The sequence below is a fragment of the Schistocerca americana genome, chromosome 9, assembly GCF_021461395.2.
Source record: "Schistocerca americana isolate TAMUIC-IGC-003095 chromosome 9, iqSchAmer2.1, whole genome shotgun sequence".
Lineage (NCBI taxonomy): Eukaryota > Metazoa > Arthropoda > Insecta > Orthoptera > Acrididae > Schistocerca > Schistocerca americana.
This window is the reverse complement of record NC_060127.1, coordinates 187,708,012-187,726,085: the sequence shown is the minus strand read 5'-3', so window position 1 is coordinate 187,726,085 and position 18,074 is coordinate 187,708,012. Positions and strand designations below refer to the sequence as shown.

Below are 18,074 nucleotides of genomic sequence, written 5' to 3'. Positions count from 1 at the left end.
AAGGACCTTATGACACAACAAGAACGGACAACAGAGTCAAGAAAACCAAACAATACAACCACGTCCACTCGTAAAGAAAGCACAAAAGTCAATACACTGTCTAAAGCGAGGCGATATGTCCTGAGACGTACGCAAGGTTAGACCGGCAGGCTGAGCGACAGGCAGGTGCTTAAGTACTCGATCGGAGACGCCGCTACTGACTGCTGCAACCACGTGTTCCACTGTGGCACCCTCACTTTAAATGCGGGCCAGGAGGCGCGCGCCGCCACAGCTTACGGCATGATGGTACAGAGACCTCTATGGGTCTTCGACGTCCATGATGTCTGGCGGGGATTCAAATTCCGCGGCACGGGGTACCAGATTGAGGATATTGGTGTGTAATTTTGCAGGTCCATTCTTTTACTCTTTTATACACAAGACACCTGCACTTGGGTCTTTGTGCTGGTCGAGAGATTTGCAGTAAATTCAAAAGACATAAAGGGCTAATGCTGAAGAGTACTTCCTCTAAAACCGAACTGGATTACATCTGGACCAGTTGACTTATTAATGACACAATGGAGGGAAAAGAAATAAAGACAAGAGTTAAAAATGGCCTTGAGTGCTTTTGGTAGACTAAAGAGCTTTCAAAACTATGCTTCTAAGAAATTTAGAATTTGTCTGTTTTACCAGTTTTGATTTAAAGCAACTATACTTTGATTTTTAGTGGGAAAAAAAATTACAAATTGAATACTGTTCTGCAAACAATGGGGAGAGGCACGTTGCTAGGGAGGAAAGGGTGGGGGGTTTATATGCAGATAAGAAAAACAATTCCTGGATTTTCCCAGATTTCCCTGATTAAAAATATTCCTGAGTGAAAACACACTTTTTTCAGTTGAAAACATGCAACACCAAGAGTGAAAGGACTTTTTTTTTCCATGTTAACTGACACTATACCTTCTGTAACAGCTGTTGAAATAATAAATGCTTTGACACGTAACGGTTTTATACACCAGTGTAACTTCCCAGCACTTTAGGAAATGAAAGTCAGCAAAAAGCAGTGTATTTTGGCGAGTCTTTGAAGCACAGTAACATGTAGACTACATGTTTTCCTATTACAAAAGTACAAATACGAATTCCACCAAATACAGCACAGTACCTTACGAAGCACTGAAATTGAGATTGTGCTACATGATGTGCTTTTCAGTCAGCCAAGTAACATCACTGTTAAGTAGTGCAAACACTTAAATAGGAAAAGTTAACAGTTTAAATTGATATACATACAGTATAGCCACGAGAACTGCTAAGCTTTCACATATAATACTGGTCATCAAATTTTTTTGCCGTTTTTTTTCCAAGGGTGTTGTCAGGCTGGATCCTAAGAGCACAACTTGAAAACTGCAGTATCTGAATACTTCTGACAAGCACGATTATAAATTTCTCTGCTGTGCACTATAGTTCTGTTGAGCACTCTGACTTCTCCACAGAAAAGCCAATTACATGTGAAATTTCTCAAGAACTCACCTTGCCCTTCCCCCTCTCCCAATAATCATTCTTTTTGTCATAATTATTGCACAATTTGTAATCTAAGAAAGAAGTAAAATAAATATGAAGAACTAACCTTGAAACTTGGTCTTTTTTACCATATGTTACCCTTTAAGAAATATCAAACACAAATGTGCCAGTAAAGTTTTAAGTAATAGTGTCACGTAGAAGAAGGTGTAACTACATGAATGACGAACACTAACTTCACTTAATGTAGGTTTAGTCAGGACTTGCACATACAAGAGCACGGAGCGAACTGCCTCCGGCCAGAACACATACAGTATATATACAGTTACAGAAAATCCCAGTACAATGATTCTTGATATTTGTGGATACTTCTACGATGTCCTCAAACCGAATATAGAAATTAAAATTTTATAGTTCAGGGGAGTTTTGAACTCCTAACCCTCCATGCAACAGTTTAGGGACTCTAGTGTCATAACCGCTACACCAAGTGACGGTGCTACTCAACTTCTTCTGCAATAACAGCATAAATGGCTAGTCTTCTGGGCTCAAAATTTTTCTAAGCGGTCAGCCCTCAAAGAGTTAAGTCTCAAATGACAGTCAAACACTCAGTGAGTTAAGAAACTGATCGCATATTCTCAAAAGCAACATAATTCATCCTTCTCAAACCACCATTTGCAATATTTTCTTGTGACCTGTTACAAAAGCAAACAGTTGTGATACGCTCATCAAAAGCAGTTTGTTGTTACTCCACAGTTTTTCTCATAAAGCCTGTCACACATTTCGTTGTCAGCATACTCTTGTGTGTGCACTGTGTTTTGCTGCTGTAAATTGCACATTTTCTTTGCAATTGGAGTTTTATTTTAGTGTTATCCTCTCGTTTATATTTTACTGCGGCAGTATTATTCTGCAGTAGTGGGCTGAAGTACAATTCTTCATTAAAGTATCAGCTATTGCTAGACAAAACTACAAAAATTTAACTGAAAACTAAAACAATGAAAAATTCCTGGTATTGAGAAAATTTCCAGGTTCTTCCCAGACGAAAAAATTACTGCTTTTTCCCCACATTTCGCAGTTGTCCTAGGGCATATACAAGGGGTGGCGGGTCAAAAAGTTTATAGCCTAACAAATAAAGAATGACAGATATTTCATAACACAAATTTATTTTCAATATAATACCAATGTACACTAACACACTTGCACGCATTCTCAGATAACTTCTGCAAACCATTCAAATAAAAGGTTTCAATTTTGAGTCCAACCAAGCATTCACAGAATCAATCACTGCTTCTTCACTGTTAAAGCATCATCCTTTGAGGTCTTTTTTTAGGTTTGGGAAAGAAATAAGTCTGATGGAGCTAAATCTGGAGAAAATAGCAGATGACATAATTCGAACCTGCAGTCACGCAGATTTTCCAGTGTTGCGAGAGCTTTGTGTGCTGGTGCATTATCTTGACGCAAAAGAACTCTGCACGCCAATTTTCCCACACCTTTCTTTCTTTATCTCTTCTCTCGAATGCTGCAGGAGGGCGCAATAATGTGATGCATTGATAGTTACGCCCTTTTGCAAGTAATCCATCATAATTACCCCTTCAGCATCCATGAAGACCAATGCCATCACCTTACCGACTGATTACTGCACCCAGAACTCTTTTGGGGTAGGGGATGAAGGATGTTTCCACTGCTGTGACAATTGTTTTGTCTCAGGATCAAAGTGGCGAACCCACGTTTCAACCACTGTCACATACTTTGCAAGAAAGCCGTCTTCATCTACTTCAAATTGACAGATGATTTCTTCATAACACTGCTCATGCTCCCATCTCTGATCTGCATTCAAGTCTTTCGGGACCAGACGAGATGAAACTTTCGGCATACCCAGAATATCCACAAGAATATCATGATAATGTCCATGGGATATTCCAAATGTGGTTTCAATGTGCTGCAACATTGCTTGACGATCCTGCAAAGTGAATTGGAGTCACTGTCTCATCAGTGGCAATGGTGACATGCCTTCTGCTCCTAGGCGCATCTTCCACACTCATTCTTTCACATTTGAAATCAGGCACAAGTTTTTCACTGTTGCACAAGACGGAGCACAGTCCTTAAGTGTATTCCACATGTCCTCCGCAATTTCCTTGGGCGCCATCCCCTTCAAATGAAAATATTCAATCACAGCGTGGTTCTTCATTCTCTCAATATTTGTCATTTTGCTTACATTACGGTATATAATGCATCCTAGCAGCAACGCTAACAAAGCTGGAGCCACGAAATTTGACTTGCATACCCACAAAGAGTCACCATAAAAATAGGTGGTGGTGGTGGTATTGTTTGTTCGAGACATTACGGTAACTACCTCGGGCTAGAAACTTTTCGACCACCCTGTGTACACACTGCAGACTACAAAGTGGTTAGTGAAACAACCTGAAAAAACTGGAGTAGAAAACATAAATTTGCAGAGGACTCAAGCTCTGCCCACCCAAACGCAACACACTGACAGCTGTTCATTAATTAGTGGTGCAGGAGAATGAGCTGCCCATGAAAATATGTGACAAACGTACATAGTAAATGGGTTAATCATTTTGCTTCACAATGGCTACACAGCCAAAATGCTGTAGTACACAAAATAAAAGTAAAATGTAAATGGTTAACAGTCAATGCGGGGAATTTCTTTCTTTCAGGAACAATACAATACCACTTACGGAATTTGTGTGTCAATTTTTCTGCTTATTTATTCGAACAGTTTCCTCTATAGCCTCACAAGGCTGAGGGAACTCCGTGCCAGACCTTGATGCTAACATTAAAGAATTAACTGAAGCAATCTGATATCTGAGTTGGCTTTACAATAGTCTCATCTAAATTGATGGCCAAATAATTTGAAACCTAATTCAGATTTAACCATAAGCTATTCTATTGTGGTGTTATATTTATGCCTTACATTTAAGCTAATACTTGATATCTGTTCTGCTGTATTTGCAGCTCTCATAAATACAATATTTTCATCATTTGAAACATTTACTTAAAGCAATTTTTTGAATATTTAAAACATCAAGTTCAAAACTTTTCCTAATACTAGAGATTTTTGGACTCCATTAACAGGATTAAACATATATTTGCTCATGCTGGACATCTTGCTGCATCAAATAAGAGTCTACTGCAGCTTGTCTATTTTGGGAAGAAGTTTATTTATATCATAGGTGCTGAAAAAAATAGGGTAGAATTAGTTGTTAGACACCTTTGTTATAACCTCTCAGAAGTAATAATAAAACATAAAAATTCTTTATACAGCTATGCTGGAAATATTAAAAATATGAAATTTCTAAGGTATTACGGTGTCCAACAGTGAACTTTGTATACCTGCTTCTCCCTTTTTAAGAAAGGTTGCAGAATTATGTTCTAAAGCAGCTGTAGTACAAATTATAATGTACCAATACTGACATTACTATAAATGCTATCATTAATGTTGTTAAATGCAAATGCTTTGCGTAATTCAGCTGTATAGTCCAGACGACTGAAAATAATTTTCTTTTCTTTTCATATTTTAGACTACCTGGGAAAATCAGTGTTTAACAATCAGGCTACACTCACCAGGATTGATCCTTTCCGTGGGTATTTGTGATCACCTTCCGCAATCCACACCAACACTGCCTCAATAAGTTCATAGTTGATTTTTTCATAATCCAACAGATACAATGATTTGCATGTCGTTGTGCTGTAATCTGTGAATAAACAAAAGGAGTTGTGGATTAATATTCCTGTCACAAGAACTGGATTACAAAGAAATTGTTTAACACAAAATCTTAAGAGAAGATCAACTTTGTTTTTTTTTTTCATATAAACAGGAAATTAGCTAGTGTGAAATTCCAGTTCAAAACTGCACATTGAAAAAGGGGCTGAACACAACATCAAAGCGTCTGGTACCATGTTTCAAGGAAAGATTTAAGTGTATAGTCATATCATTGCCAGATGCCCATACCGATACCATTATCCTTTGGTGCTCCCTCTCATAGCAAGGGTGTAATTGTTGTAATGGAAATTACGCTTACTAAGCGGCGAGTGTTGACACGTACCCATGATCAGACCTATTCATCGCCAGTGCATCACAAATAATATAATCACTTCCAAATGGTTGTCCTACACTAAAGGGTGACATACTGAGATGTCGGTTACATGTGTTCCATCTGGAATACTTTTCTGAACAGTTACTGACTTTCAAATGGGTATGTCTCTCTTCATGGAAATTATCGATTATCCACAGTAGGATGGTTTTTGGGAAATGTGAGCACATGCAAGATAAAGTGTACATTGAACAAAAATATTTCAAGAATAGAAGAAAATTCACTTCATTATTCTATCATGGAGACTACACTCATCTGTGTCATGATAGTTACATGCCCTAAAGAACAGGAACTGGGTGTTATGCAAATAATTTACACTGTGCATATCAATAGACTGTGAACAGTGCAATTCGAATTTTATGTACGTTGTTTCTGGTCTCAACAGACGCATAATTTCACCACATTTGTGTGAGTAATTACTAAGTATGGTCTTTCCCCGACCCTGCAAACATTAGTAACTACAGAAACACATGCCCCTGGTGAAATGGAGGCATATGGCTGAGCAAGTCACAACAGATCAGGTACTCTGACATTACAGGCACCTATAACCAGCATTCGTTATCATAGTTCAAGTCTGCACAAGAGCATGTACACATTTCTGCCAGGTCACTTACAAGATAGCATACCATTTTACTAAGTGAGCTCATAGCTCATTGTAAGCACATTATAACTGGTATATATTTATATCTTCTGCTTGTGGATTTTGCAGTCTATAAACTCCAACAACGCAATGCAGTTGGTGATGTATCTTCGAACTAACTATCTCCAGTCATCCCAGTTCTGGTTCTGTGATTATGTTAACTTTTTGCTTCTCTCTTAACAACTCTATTTCCAGTCGCCTTCACTAAACTGAAAATAGACCTACATCCAGGGTGTATATGCGGACATGGAAAAAAAATTCCCAGGTTCTTGCCGGATTTCCCAGTTAAAAATACACTTTCTCCCGGATTAAAACACATTTTTTCTGTGTTATTAAACGACAGTATATTTTCCCTCGGAACAGTAAAACTATCAATCCTTTGCATGGTTATGTTTATATACACAGGCGTAGAATTTCCCACCACTTCAGAAAATGAAAATCAGGGAAGAAAACTCCTTTTGGAAAGATTTTTGATGTGCAGCAACATGTATGCAGCATATTTTCGTATTACGAAAGTATAAATTCGAATTCCACCAAACACCGCATGTTACTTTCCGAACCATTGTAATTGAGATTGCGATGCGCTTTTGTAAGCCAGTCATAGTTCATGTCACATGATCCCGCCAGCCAATGACAGCGGATATTCAGACCACAGGACACGTGATGTACTCAGCTAATAGCAACATCACCGTTAAGCAGCGCTGAATCACAAACAGGAAAAGTTAATGTTTTAATACACATAGTGTTGCTACAAGAAAAGCAAAGCTTTCACATATAATATTGGTCTCTAAGGTTAATAAGCTGCAAGAGAAGCAAAACTTTCACATATATTGTTGATATTTTTTGCACGTGATACATTTTAAGATGTTGTTGTTGTTGTGGTCTTCAACATCTTAAAATGTAACACATTTTAAGATATATCACACAAATGTGGCAGTAAAATTTTTAGCAGAGTCCAGTAAATTGTGCTCAAAGCTCTCCACAAATAAATTAGCTACCACAGAGGAGAGAGAGCTTCCCATAGCACTACATCAATCTGCTCATAATAACGACTTGAATGTCTGATCTTCTGAGCTCCAAATACTTCTAAATGGCTTGTCATCAAATGCTCTGTGATTTAAGAAATTCGAAATTCATCGTACATTCTCGCACATAGTTCAACTTGGATAAAAGGAAATTTACTTTGAACATAAAGCTTTCCAAACCACCATTCACAATATTTCCCCACGACCTGTTAGAAATAGGTTCATTTCAGTAGTCATCAGAGAGCGCCAGATAACAGGCACCACCGCGCTTTGGCAGTTGCTATGACGCAGGAAGCCTAATGTTTGTACATGTAAAACTTTAAAAGATCTTACATTATGTCATAAAAGAAAACAGACATCAGAGGATACTCCAAGAATATTGGAATTTCGTGAACCATACTAAAATGGTACATTTAAAGTGCATACTTAAATAGCACATTCGTATGTCCAGATTCCCAATGAAGGACGCCTCGACCTGATATTAAGCTTTTCAGTGTGTGTGTGTGTGTGTGTGTGTGTGGGGGGGGGGGGGGGGGGCTTTGTGAAACATGCATCTAGCTGCTTGCTGCGACTGCTTACATAGCCAACAGCCCCATTTCTGGCTACAGAAATGGGAGAAGGTACTACTCACATGCCACTCAATTGCGCATGAACCCCGCTCATAACTACTGAAATGAATCTAATGAAACAGTTGTGACGTCACGCTCATCGGAGGCAATTTGTTGTTATGAAGCATTGCACAGTCTTCCTAAAGGTTCAAAAATGGTTTAAATGGCTCTGAGCACTGTGGGACTTAACTTCTGAGGTCATCTGTCCCCTAGAACTTAGAGCTACTTAAACCTAACTAACCTAAGGACATCATACACATCCATGCCCGATGCAGGATTTGAACCTGACACCGTAGCTGTCGCACAGTTCCAGACTTTAGCGCCTACAACTGCTCGGCCACTCTGGCGGGCTCTTCCTAAAGCCTTTGATACATTTTGCTGTTGGCAAACGCATGCATGAGCACAGTGTTTTGCAGATGTATGTGGCACATCTCCTCTGCAATTTATGTTGTTTTTTTTTTCCTCGTTCACGTTTTATTGTTGCAGTATTATTCTGCAGTAGCAAGTTACAGTAATATCCTTTGTTAGAGTATCGATTCTTACCAGTCAAAATTACAAAAATTTAGCTAAAAACTAAAACAATGAAAAATTCCCGGAATTCTACAAAATTCCCGGGCTTTTCCCAGATCTCCCGGTTGTCCGGGATCGTATACACCCTGTACATCTGTACTCCACAAGCCCCCTTATAGTTTGTACTTCTGCTACGACTATCATTTCCACCGCTTCCCTGTCCCGTCTGTGAATAGCACACACCACTACCACTAAGCGTCCATCTCAGTTCCAGTTTCTCTGATTTATCGGCTGTGGTCATTTCACGAGGTATCTGTGGTAGGACACTACCGAACAACAAAAGTGAAGCACGAAAAAGGAGAGGAGGAAATTAGATGAAACTTCATGGGTTGACAGTGTATGTGATATGGTTTCAACAATTACAAAATCGAATCAAATTTACAAATAACTGAGAAGTATATTTCACTATGATGTTGCACCCTCTCTGGCACGGATGCAGGCACTGATTCGATTGAGACAGGAGAGACAGAGCTGCCGCATCCTCTCCTGAGGCAAACCATCCCACAACTGTTGTTACTGGTCTTTAGAAACTGGCACTGGAACAGAATTAATATCCAACCTGGTCCCACACATTCTGAAAATCTTGCTGCCAATGTGAGTGCCTCTGTGCCAGGCAGACAGTTCACAGAGCCACATACAACTTGTGGACAGGTGTTGTCATGCTGAAAAATATCACCACTACACCATCAAGTGGGAAGTAACACATTAGGATGACAGATGCCTTTGATTAATCAAGATGCCAGAGGTAACACTGCTGTGCCTCTACAGAGCATTGGAAAAATGGCACCTCTCCTCAGGCTGCCATCATATTCACCAACAATGGTTGCCGCTGATGACGGTTATCTGTGGTAGTGCTGAACTGTGATTCATTCTGAACGCAATATGACACCAATCCCCAGCAGTCCATGCTTCCTGGTCAGAGTATCATTCCAAGCACAGCTAGTCGTGTAGTAGTGTTAATGTCAACCTGTGTGAGGGGCAGTAATTTCTTAGTTTAGCAGCTGCTACTCTCCAACTAATAAGACGCAACGACACAGAATGTAGCATGGAGCCTTTTACTTGTTGTCGGATGACAGGTGCAGATGGGGAGGGGTTACAATGTACCTGGTGCACAACACGGTGATCCCCCTCCCCCTCCCCTTGTGGTGATCTATCATCGCACCTGGAACCTTGAAGAAGAGTAGGCCTGCCCTCATGTGACTATGCTGTCCAACATAAAGTCACTGTCACACAAATGCCCCACAGATCTGGATATATTGCACAATTCAACCAACTGTCCAAATGGAGACATTAAACTCTGCCAGGTGCTGATAACACTATCTCAAACAAGTACTTGGCATCTCCGTCTGCTTCACACTGATGACTCATCTGACACTGTTCATGTTCCGTGAGTATTCTACCACACCTGGTGACACCATTAAATATGATCAACAATAATGACTCTGGTCGCCTTGCTAGCTGTCGTGGGGAATTGTAACTCTCATCATTTACTAGCCACCAATAGCGTGTATGTGTACAAAGTTATATTGACACCTGACAACGTCTTCTCAGTGCTTCCTTTTCACAGGCAGTACATATAGTCGAACTGTTCTTCAAATGTTCACTCTGAAATTTCAACAGTAAAACTGTACAAACTGTCCATGATGCTCAACACTTGTCTTTTAGCTTTTGCCACCAGAATTTGTTGAGCATCTCTGTAATGCTCTCACACTTACTAAACAATGCCATAATGTAATGAACAGTGCCGCTCTTCGTTAGGCTCTCTCTCTCTTTCTCTCTCTGCACCCCCCCCCCCCTTTTTTATTAACCTAACTGGGCCCATGTTCCAGATCAACGAGTAATATTCATTAACTGGTTAAATGAGTGTTCTGCAAGTAATTTCTTTTGTCGGTGAATTACATTTCATCAACATTTTTCTAATGAACTTTAGCCAGGTATTTACTATACCTATAATTATTTTTATATGGTCATTCCATTTTAGATCACTCTCGACAGTTAGTCCTTGGTATATTGTGGGTGCTACTGTCTCCAGACGTTTATCACGTATAGTACAATCCTTCATCCATCTATATGCAGTTTATAGGTGTTCAGGGTCAACTGCTGGTCCATACACCAGCTGTTGATCCTCTCCACATCTTCCTTCGTTTTGCTAAAGTCTTCCAGTGTTGCAACACTGCTACAAATACCATCATCTGCAAACATTTTTACAGATTCTTTGGCGTGATCCACAAGATCACTTACATATGGGTCACTGAGAGTCTTAAGGGCCCAAAGCACACATACAAAGGTTCAAGAAAAACATATATCTCTGGCGATCAAATTTAAAGGCAAGCCACTAATCTCCTAGGTTTAACTTGTATTTAACAAAGTCCCAACATACTATATTACCTATTAAACAAATCATGCATCCAGTTTGTATTATGAAATTTTAATTAATATTCAGGATTGTTATTATTAATGTTTATCCACAAAATTTTGATATACAGGCTACGGCAAACGTGTCGTTGACTGATATATAGTTTGTAAATAATCACACACAGACACTCTTATGACCTAATCCAATACATCATTGGTTGGTTGGTTTGTGGGATTAAAGGGACCAGACTGCAACGGTCAACTATCCCTTGTTCCAAAACTTAAAAACTACCACACAGAGTAAAAAACGGATAATAGAGACAACAGACAACACAGGACAAGAAAAACTCAGACAAAGAACAGATATAACAAATGAAAATCAAACGGAGTGTGGCGGTGGCTGGCCGACCATAGAATAAAAAAGGAAAAGCCAACCACCAAGAACACATTAAAAACTCAGTTTAAAACCGTAGGCCAAAGGCAAGAATCAACACTAAACAATAAAATAAAACAAACACTCATATTAAATGATAAAAAAACCCTGCCTGAATAAAACGTAAAACTAAGTTAAAAGGGCAGGGAGCGTATCAGGCAGCGCAAATGTCTGCCTGACCACAGCTAAAAGGGGGCAGGCCAACAAAATGTGGGCCACTGTCAAAGCCGCCCCGCAGCGACAGGGGACGTTCCTCGCGACGCATTAAATAACAGTGCATCAGCCGAGTGCGGCCAATGTGGAGCCGACAAAAGGCAACTGAGTCCCTGCGGTTGGCTCGCATGGATGACCACCACACAGTCGTCGTCTCCTTAATGGCACGGAGTTTATTGGGCGTGATCCGATCGTGCCATTCAGTGTCCCAAAGCGCAAAAACTTTTCGGCGGAGGACTGCTCGCAAATCAGACTCTGGGAGGCCAATGTCCATAGATTGTTTACTGATGGCCTCTTTCGCCAGGCGGTCAACATATTCATTGCCCGGGATACCGACATGACCGGGCGTCCACACAAAGACCACAGAGCGGCCGCAACGGGCAAGAGTATGCAGGGACTCCTGGATAGCCATCACCAGACGAGAACGAGGGAAACACTGGTCGAGAGCTCGTAAACCGCTCAGGGAATCGCTACAGATCACGAAGGACTCACCTGAGCAGGAGCAGATATACTCTAGGGTACGAAAGATGGCGACCAGCTCAGCAGTGTAAACGCTGCAGCCAGCCGGCAAGGATCGTTGTTCGTAATGGTCCCCTAGAGTTAGCGCATAACCAACACGACCACAAACCATCGAGCCGTCAGTGTAAACAATGCCAGAGCCCTGATACGTGGCCAGGATGGAATAAAAGCGGCGGCGGAAGGCCTCTGGAGGGACTGAGTCCTTCGGGCCATGTGCCAAGTCGAGCCGAAGGCAAGGGCGAGGAACACACCATGGGGGTGTACGCAAAGTGGCCCGAAAAGGAGGTGGAACAGTGGAAACCCTAAGCCCGGAGAGAAGCTCTTTGACGCGGACCGCGATCGTACAACCTGACCGGGGCCAAAGTTCTGGCAGATGGACGACCGATCGCGGGAACAGGAGACCAATATGTCATGGTTCTCACTATCATCATTTTCATTAAGCACACTCTGCAATGTGAGGTTAATGTTCACTTCAGTCATGAAATATAGTAGTCTCAGTGTTTCAAATTTGATCTAGTAGTTTTGTTTAGTCCTTGTGCTTCAAGATCGATATTTGACTCCCACATACGTATTTGGGCACTGGATTTTGCAAGGTATGTACAAATTGAGGAGAAATAACAATATGTGGTTTCTCTAATTGTGACTAAGACAACTGTGGCCTCCCACAGCTAATGAAGAATATGTTACTTAAAACAGCAGTTCTTGACAACCTGTTGATAACTGCCTCATTGTAAAATGCATATTGTTACCTTGAAACATCTTTTGGTTTCATAGTGAGATTAGTAATACTCTTGTAGGTCCTGAAATCTTGTCAATTTTACAGATTGGAATGCTGAAAACCATGGAATGTGAGGTTAGGTGGGGCAGTCCTCCAAGAGCTTCCAGCTTTAATGGAGAAATGGGTGTCCATGTAGCCAGGGAGCATTCCTACAGCAATGAAAATTTGTTCTTTGGGCCCTTATGGGAGTGGATATCAGAGAAATTAGTGAGACATTTTTCCACAAATGTTATAGTATTTAAGAATAATTAGTGTGCTTTTTTTTTTTGTACAGTTATAGAGTGAGTAAAATTTTGAGTTGGAACTGTATTCTGGAATAGTGACTTTAGGTTGTAGATTCAATAAGAGAATGACATTTCACTAATATAGTGTTAAAGCTTCCAGTTTGTGTGTGTGTGTGTGTGTGTGTGTGTGTGTGTGTGTGTGTGTAGGGGAGGGGGGGGGGTATTACCAAGAGACAGTGTCATTTCTCAGAAACACACACACGCGCGCACACACGCACGCACATACACACACACACACACACACACACACACACACACACACACACCCCGCGCGCGCAGTGGGTGAAAGAAAAATGGAGGAAGGGAGGGAAAGTGAGAGGTGACAGGAAGGAAGGGTGACTGCTAGAGAGGGAGAGGCAGTACGGAGAAGTAGGAGAATAAGTTGAGGGTATGGAGGTGGGAGAGGGGTGAGTTGGGGTTAGGGTATTTGGGGGGGGGGGGGGGGGGCATTTGCAAGACACACTGGAGAAAGTAGCAGACAGAACAGAGTTAGTGTAGAATAACATATACATTGACTGTGCAGGAGTGGCATCAGTCTATTAATGTACACCAACCTTGTTCTCTCCACAGCAATCACCACTTCTCCACACTGTACAATATGGGGGAGAAATAATGACCTATTTTATTTTACTGCGGAGGTATACAGTTACACATTATCAGTGTGCACTGTTCAAAAGAACGCTTCATAACATTTTGTAAGATATTTCACTTTTATAAATAAAGTCCTTTAGGCAAACATACCTGTTGACAATACAATTTTTGGCACACTTCTGATAACCTCATGAAGAGTGTTGCTTGTTACAGCCCCAATTTTGGTGTGAATGTTGTTTTTTTGAGTTTTTGATAGTTGTTGGTCTGCTAGCATACACCTTGGGTTTCAAAAATCTCCACAGAAAAGAGTCACAAGCAGATAAACTGGATGAACAACATGGTCAGAACAGGAAAAGGGGCCCTCTGGAAACATTCTGCGTTAGTCTGTCGTGGACATTCTGGCTCTGTGGGTAGTTGTACCATCCTGTTGGAACCAAAATGTCTGTATATTGATACTTTTACGATGAATTTCCTGCATTATGAACTGTACCAACAAACAACTTATAAATCTGGTGTTATTATGGCAGTGCCACCTGAACCATTCTCAAAAATGTATGGGCCAATAACAGCCTGCGTAGACACACCACATCAAAGAGTAACTTTTGTGATAGAAAGTGGTCTTCTATGGATTTGTTGAGGACTGGTTGGCAGCCAGTATCCAAAGTTTCATTTGTTCACATAGTCCGATAATGAAAATTGCCACCATCAGACATTATGAAATTGTTGAGAGAATCTAGTCGAAAGCTGATTGTCTCCAGCAGCTGTGTACAGAACTTATGTCGTAATTGCCGATCTCTTGGGTAATAACTGTTGTATCACTTGAAGCGATGGACACGAATGTCCAGGTGCAACATCCATTGCACATTTCTGCCCAAGATGTTAAAGATTGTGAAAGTCAGTGAACCGATCAGGCTGAACTATGCTGAAAAGTAGCTGTTGCTATTGCAATGCTGTCCGGGGTGCAAATTGTTCACGGTATAATGGGTGACTATTTCTTAATGGGAGAGGCTGTTGCTCTGAACTGCTGAACCCTTCTCATACTTGCCTTCTGACACACACACATACACACACACACACACACACACACACACACACACGCGCGCCATCACATCTGAGAAAAGTAACAGTTGCAAACACGATATGTTTCTTTGACCAAGTACCCATACTAAGTGGTACCAGCAACAATCTACGAAGCCGTGTTCAACAATGGTGCACTATTTAAAACAGGTCATTTTTCCTGCCGCTCATCTACATGTGTGCACGAAGTAAACAATGTGTGTGGATCACAATTTCTCATGATGGGGTACATTATTGCAAACGTGAAACAAAACTTGAGATATGCACAATTTGCATTATTAGGACAGTTAAAGCTCCAAATTAAGGGCACTCTAAATAATTCAAGAGGTAATAATGTACCATAACAGTATTTTTTCAAATATTTAGAACTGGTTGCAGGTATGTAAAAAGAATGTTAAAGTCTAATATCAAGAAGATACAGGGTGCTGCTGGTACAGTTATCAATGGTAGATATTCTAGTGTCCAAGGTGACTTGCAAGACAGGAAGTGCAAATTAAATACCCAAATTTAAATCACATACCAAAAAAGGGAAAATTCTTTTTAGTTCAATGAGAGAACAACAAACAACACAATAATTACCATTGTAGCGGTGATATAACTGTTGCACTGTCAGGTGGTCATCGCGGGTTGCTGGATTTGCTATGACTACAGCAGATGTTGCAATATCTGCTACTGCCAGTTGCAGACCCAGTTCTTCGATATCCATTGCAGCACGCTTTTTTCCAGTTTTGCGTGCGTACTGGGAATCTTCTTCTAGAGCATATTTTGTGACTTCTATCACATCCTCCAGGAAGAACTCCTCAACAGGGAACGTGCGACCTTTATGACACAGAGAAAAGGAAACAACGGTACAACAATTTTTTCCTCCCATTAGATACATACTGAAACTTTTATATCTGTAGACAATGCTCAAGTCTGTAAATGTCTTGGTCTAAACTACTTACCTATTTGAGCCCCTTTTGTAGCAGTAATGGTACCGGTATGTAACGGTATGATGTATTGTAGCAGCACATTAGAAGTGTTTCAACTGAACTGATTCTGGATTATTTCTCTTCCCCATGTCCTTGACATTAATTCTACCAAGATTGGTACTCATACAGTAATTAATTTCCATGATACAATGTGCTTAATTGGGAAAGTTTAATTATAACCACCCAGTAGTTCTACTACACCTGAATTTGTGGGATCATATATTGCTTTCTCTAGATAGAATCTTTTACAGAAGCCAAACTGGGCAGTTAGTATGAATTTCCCAAAACAATGGTTCAGTATTCTACTACAAAGTTAGCTACCTTCTTGAAAATATTTGTGAACACAGGTAGTATTTACGTGGCATCACATTTCAGAACTTTCCTTGAATACCATCAGAGCCACAAGAGATACTGTTTTGCAGTGACCCATAGGTTTTTGTGATGTCTTTAACAGATGAGTTGGCAGAAGATATCTGATGGTGGAGAATGCAATGTCTGAGCAAGAAACCCCATGGACCTACTTTTGATGGTTCATTTTTTGTCCCTGTGTTTTCAGTTCATGTTGGGTGCTGCAAAGAGTAGATTTGTTTCATGCTTAATGATGTTCCAAATTGCCTTGTCTTTTTGCCTGTAATTTTTTTTTCTTTTGATCAAGATTTTTGCTTTATTGATAATACAGTGCAGAATTTTGCAATGTTTCTTGAAGCGCACCTTAAAGTCTTGACCGATGTTAATTCTCATGATTAACTAAAGCTCCCTCTTTTTCAGATACAATACTTTGATCCTAGATATGTCACCTATTCTTTCTCAGCTTCCACACTAACTGTCCTTGCCCCATCTTTAGGTAAACTGTATTTATAATTTCTGCTGTCCAAGGTAAACTTCTCACCACTCATCATTCTGTAAATTCTCTTTAGTGTTATTAAGTCAGAATATGAGTCTGTACAGCTGTACTTTTACCTTTTTTGCCAAAATTGATTGATGATAATACTTTATTGCTGGCATTTGGTCACCATGGACAGACAAATGAGTATTACTAGTAAGATGTAAAATCACCATATATAAAGACTCCACTTGTTTCAAAGTCTTACTAGTATATTTTCTACTTACCTGATGAAATTTAAACCATTTCATATTGGGAAACTGTACACTGTCTGAAACGCTATTTTGTATGTTTTGAGGTCTATTAAGGAAGCGCAACACACAAAGAGCAGTATGGTTAATACTTTAGTTCGTCAAGAGCCTAGGAGCAGATGGTACCTATGTGTTGAGGGTATTCAGAAGTTTCAAAAGCAATTTGTTCATTTATTTATACTCGTATATAATATTTAGTGGTAAATCGAGTATTTTTCAAAAATCTTTGAACTTGGAGGCTGTTTGTTTTGTAGATACTATAAAGCCTGTCTCATTTTGCATAACTCTGTGCATGGCAGAGGCAGCTTTGAAGCATAAGATAAAGTACCAATAATGAGTTCAGGCAACTCGGCAGGAACATGGTAAAATTTCAGCAATAATATGAGGGGAATAATTATGGAATATTTTTTAATGTAACTGGTTCTGTAAACTGGCAGCTTTATAAAAAAAAATTCTGGAAATATTGTTATTGCTCCTCTAATGAACACTTTTTGAATACAGTACAAGAAAACTTCTTTAAGTAACTTACTCACAACAATCATTTTTTTGTCACTTAAGTTTTGAAATTATCCACAAAGATCTCTGAATAAATGACTGATACATTTTTGTACGAGTCCTGTCCTTATAATTTTCTAGAGTTTTGCTCCATTGCATATTTTTTCACTAAAGAAATTAATCGGTCTATCCCCCAATCAAGCGTAGGCTTAAAAAATAGGGGGGTGGGGGGCAAATAACCTTAGAACCAATTAAGTGGTGTACATGATGCTGTTGCCTTGGAATGTGGCACTATATGCCGGAAAGGTGTGAGTGTGCCAACGTATACTATGCCGCCACCACCACTTCCTCCATCAGCTTGCTAGTGGCACAGCAGCCATCAACTGCAGTGCGAGTCCTTGGCAGCTCCATCGCTTCCATGTGCCATTTGGACGGCAATGGCTAATGTCACTTAGATGTGAAAGTTGCCATATGGCTCTCATGTCACGGTACTGTACACGGTGCCATAAAGTTGCTTGCTGGACACGTGTGAAATGGGCCTTATTTGTATATGATAAGAGTACAGCGGGCAACAGAAATTTAAATTAAAATCACATCCACTAAAATGCTGATGAACTAACCTGGTATTTCTACTGTAGGAACTTTGTCAAAATACTGAGAAAACAGCTCAGCATTCATGGTGGCACTCATCAAGATGACCCTCAGGTCAGGCCGTACTGGAAGCAGGTCTCGCAGAATCAGCAGCAGGAAATCACTGCAAAGAGAATGTTCGTATTATGGT

At 40.2% G+C, this 18,074-nt stretch overlaps 1 protein-coding gene across 1 annotated transcript in view; it reads right to left on the bottom strand.

Moving 5' to 3' along the window:
- The window catches only part of LOC124551227 (putative ATP-dependent RNA helicase DHX57), a 239,536-nt gene that overhangs the window by 110,889 nt on the left and 110,573 nt on the right, over positions 1-18,074 (bottom strand). The window contains exons 12-14 of the mRNA XM_047126220.1: positions 17,914-18,047; positions 15,273-15,512; positions 5,071-5,201 (exon numbers count right to left, since the gene is read on the bottom strand). Coding sequence (XP_046982176.1) covers positions 5,071-5,201; positions 15,273-15,512; positions 17,914-18,047 — 505 coding nt within the window. The remainder of the gene's footprint in view (positions 1-5,070; positions 5,202-15,272; positions 15,513-17,913; positions 18,048-18,074) is intronic.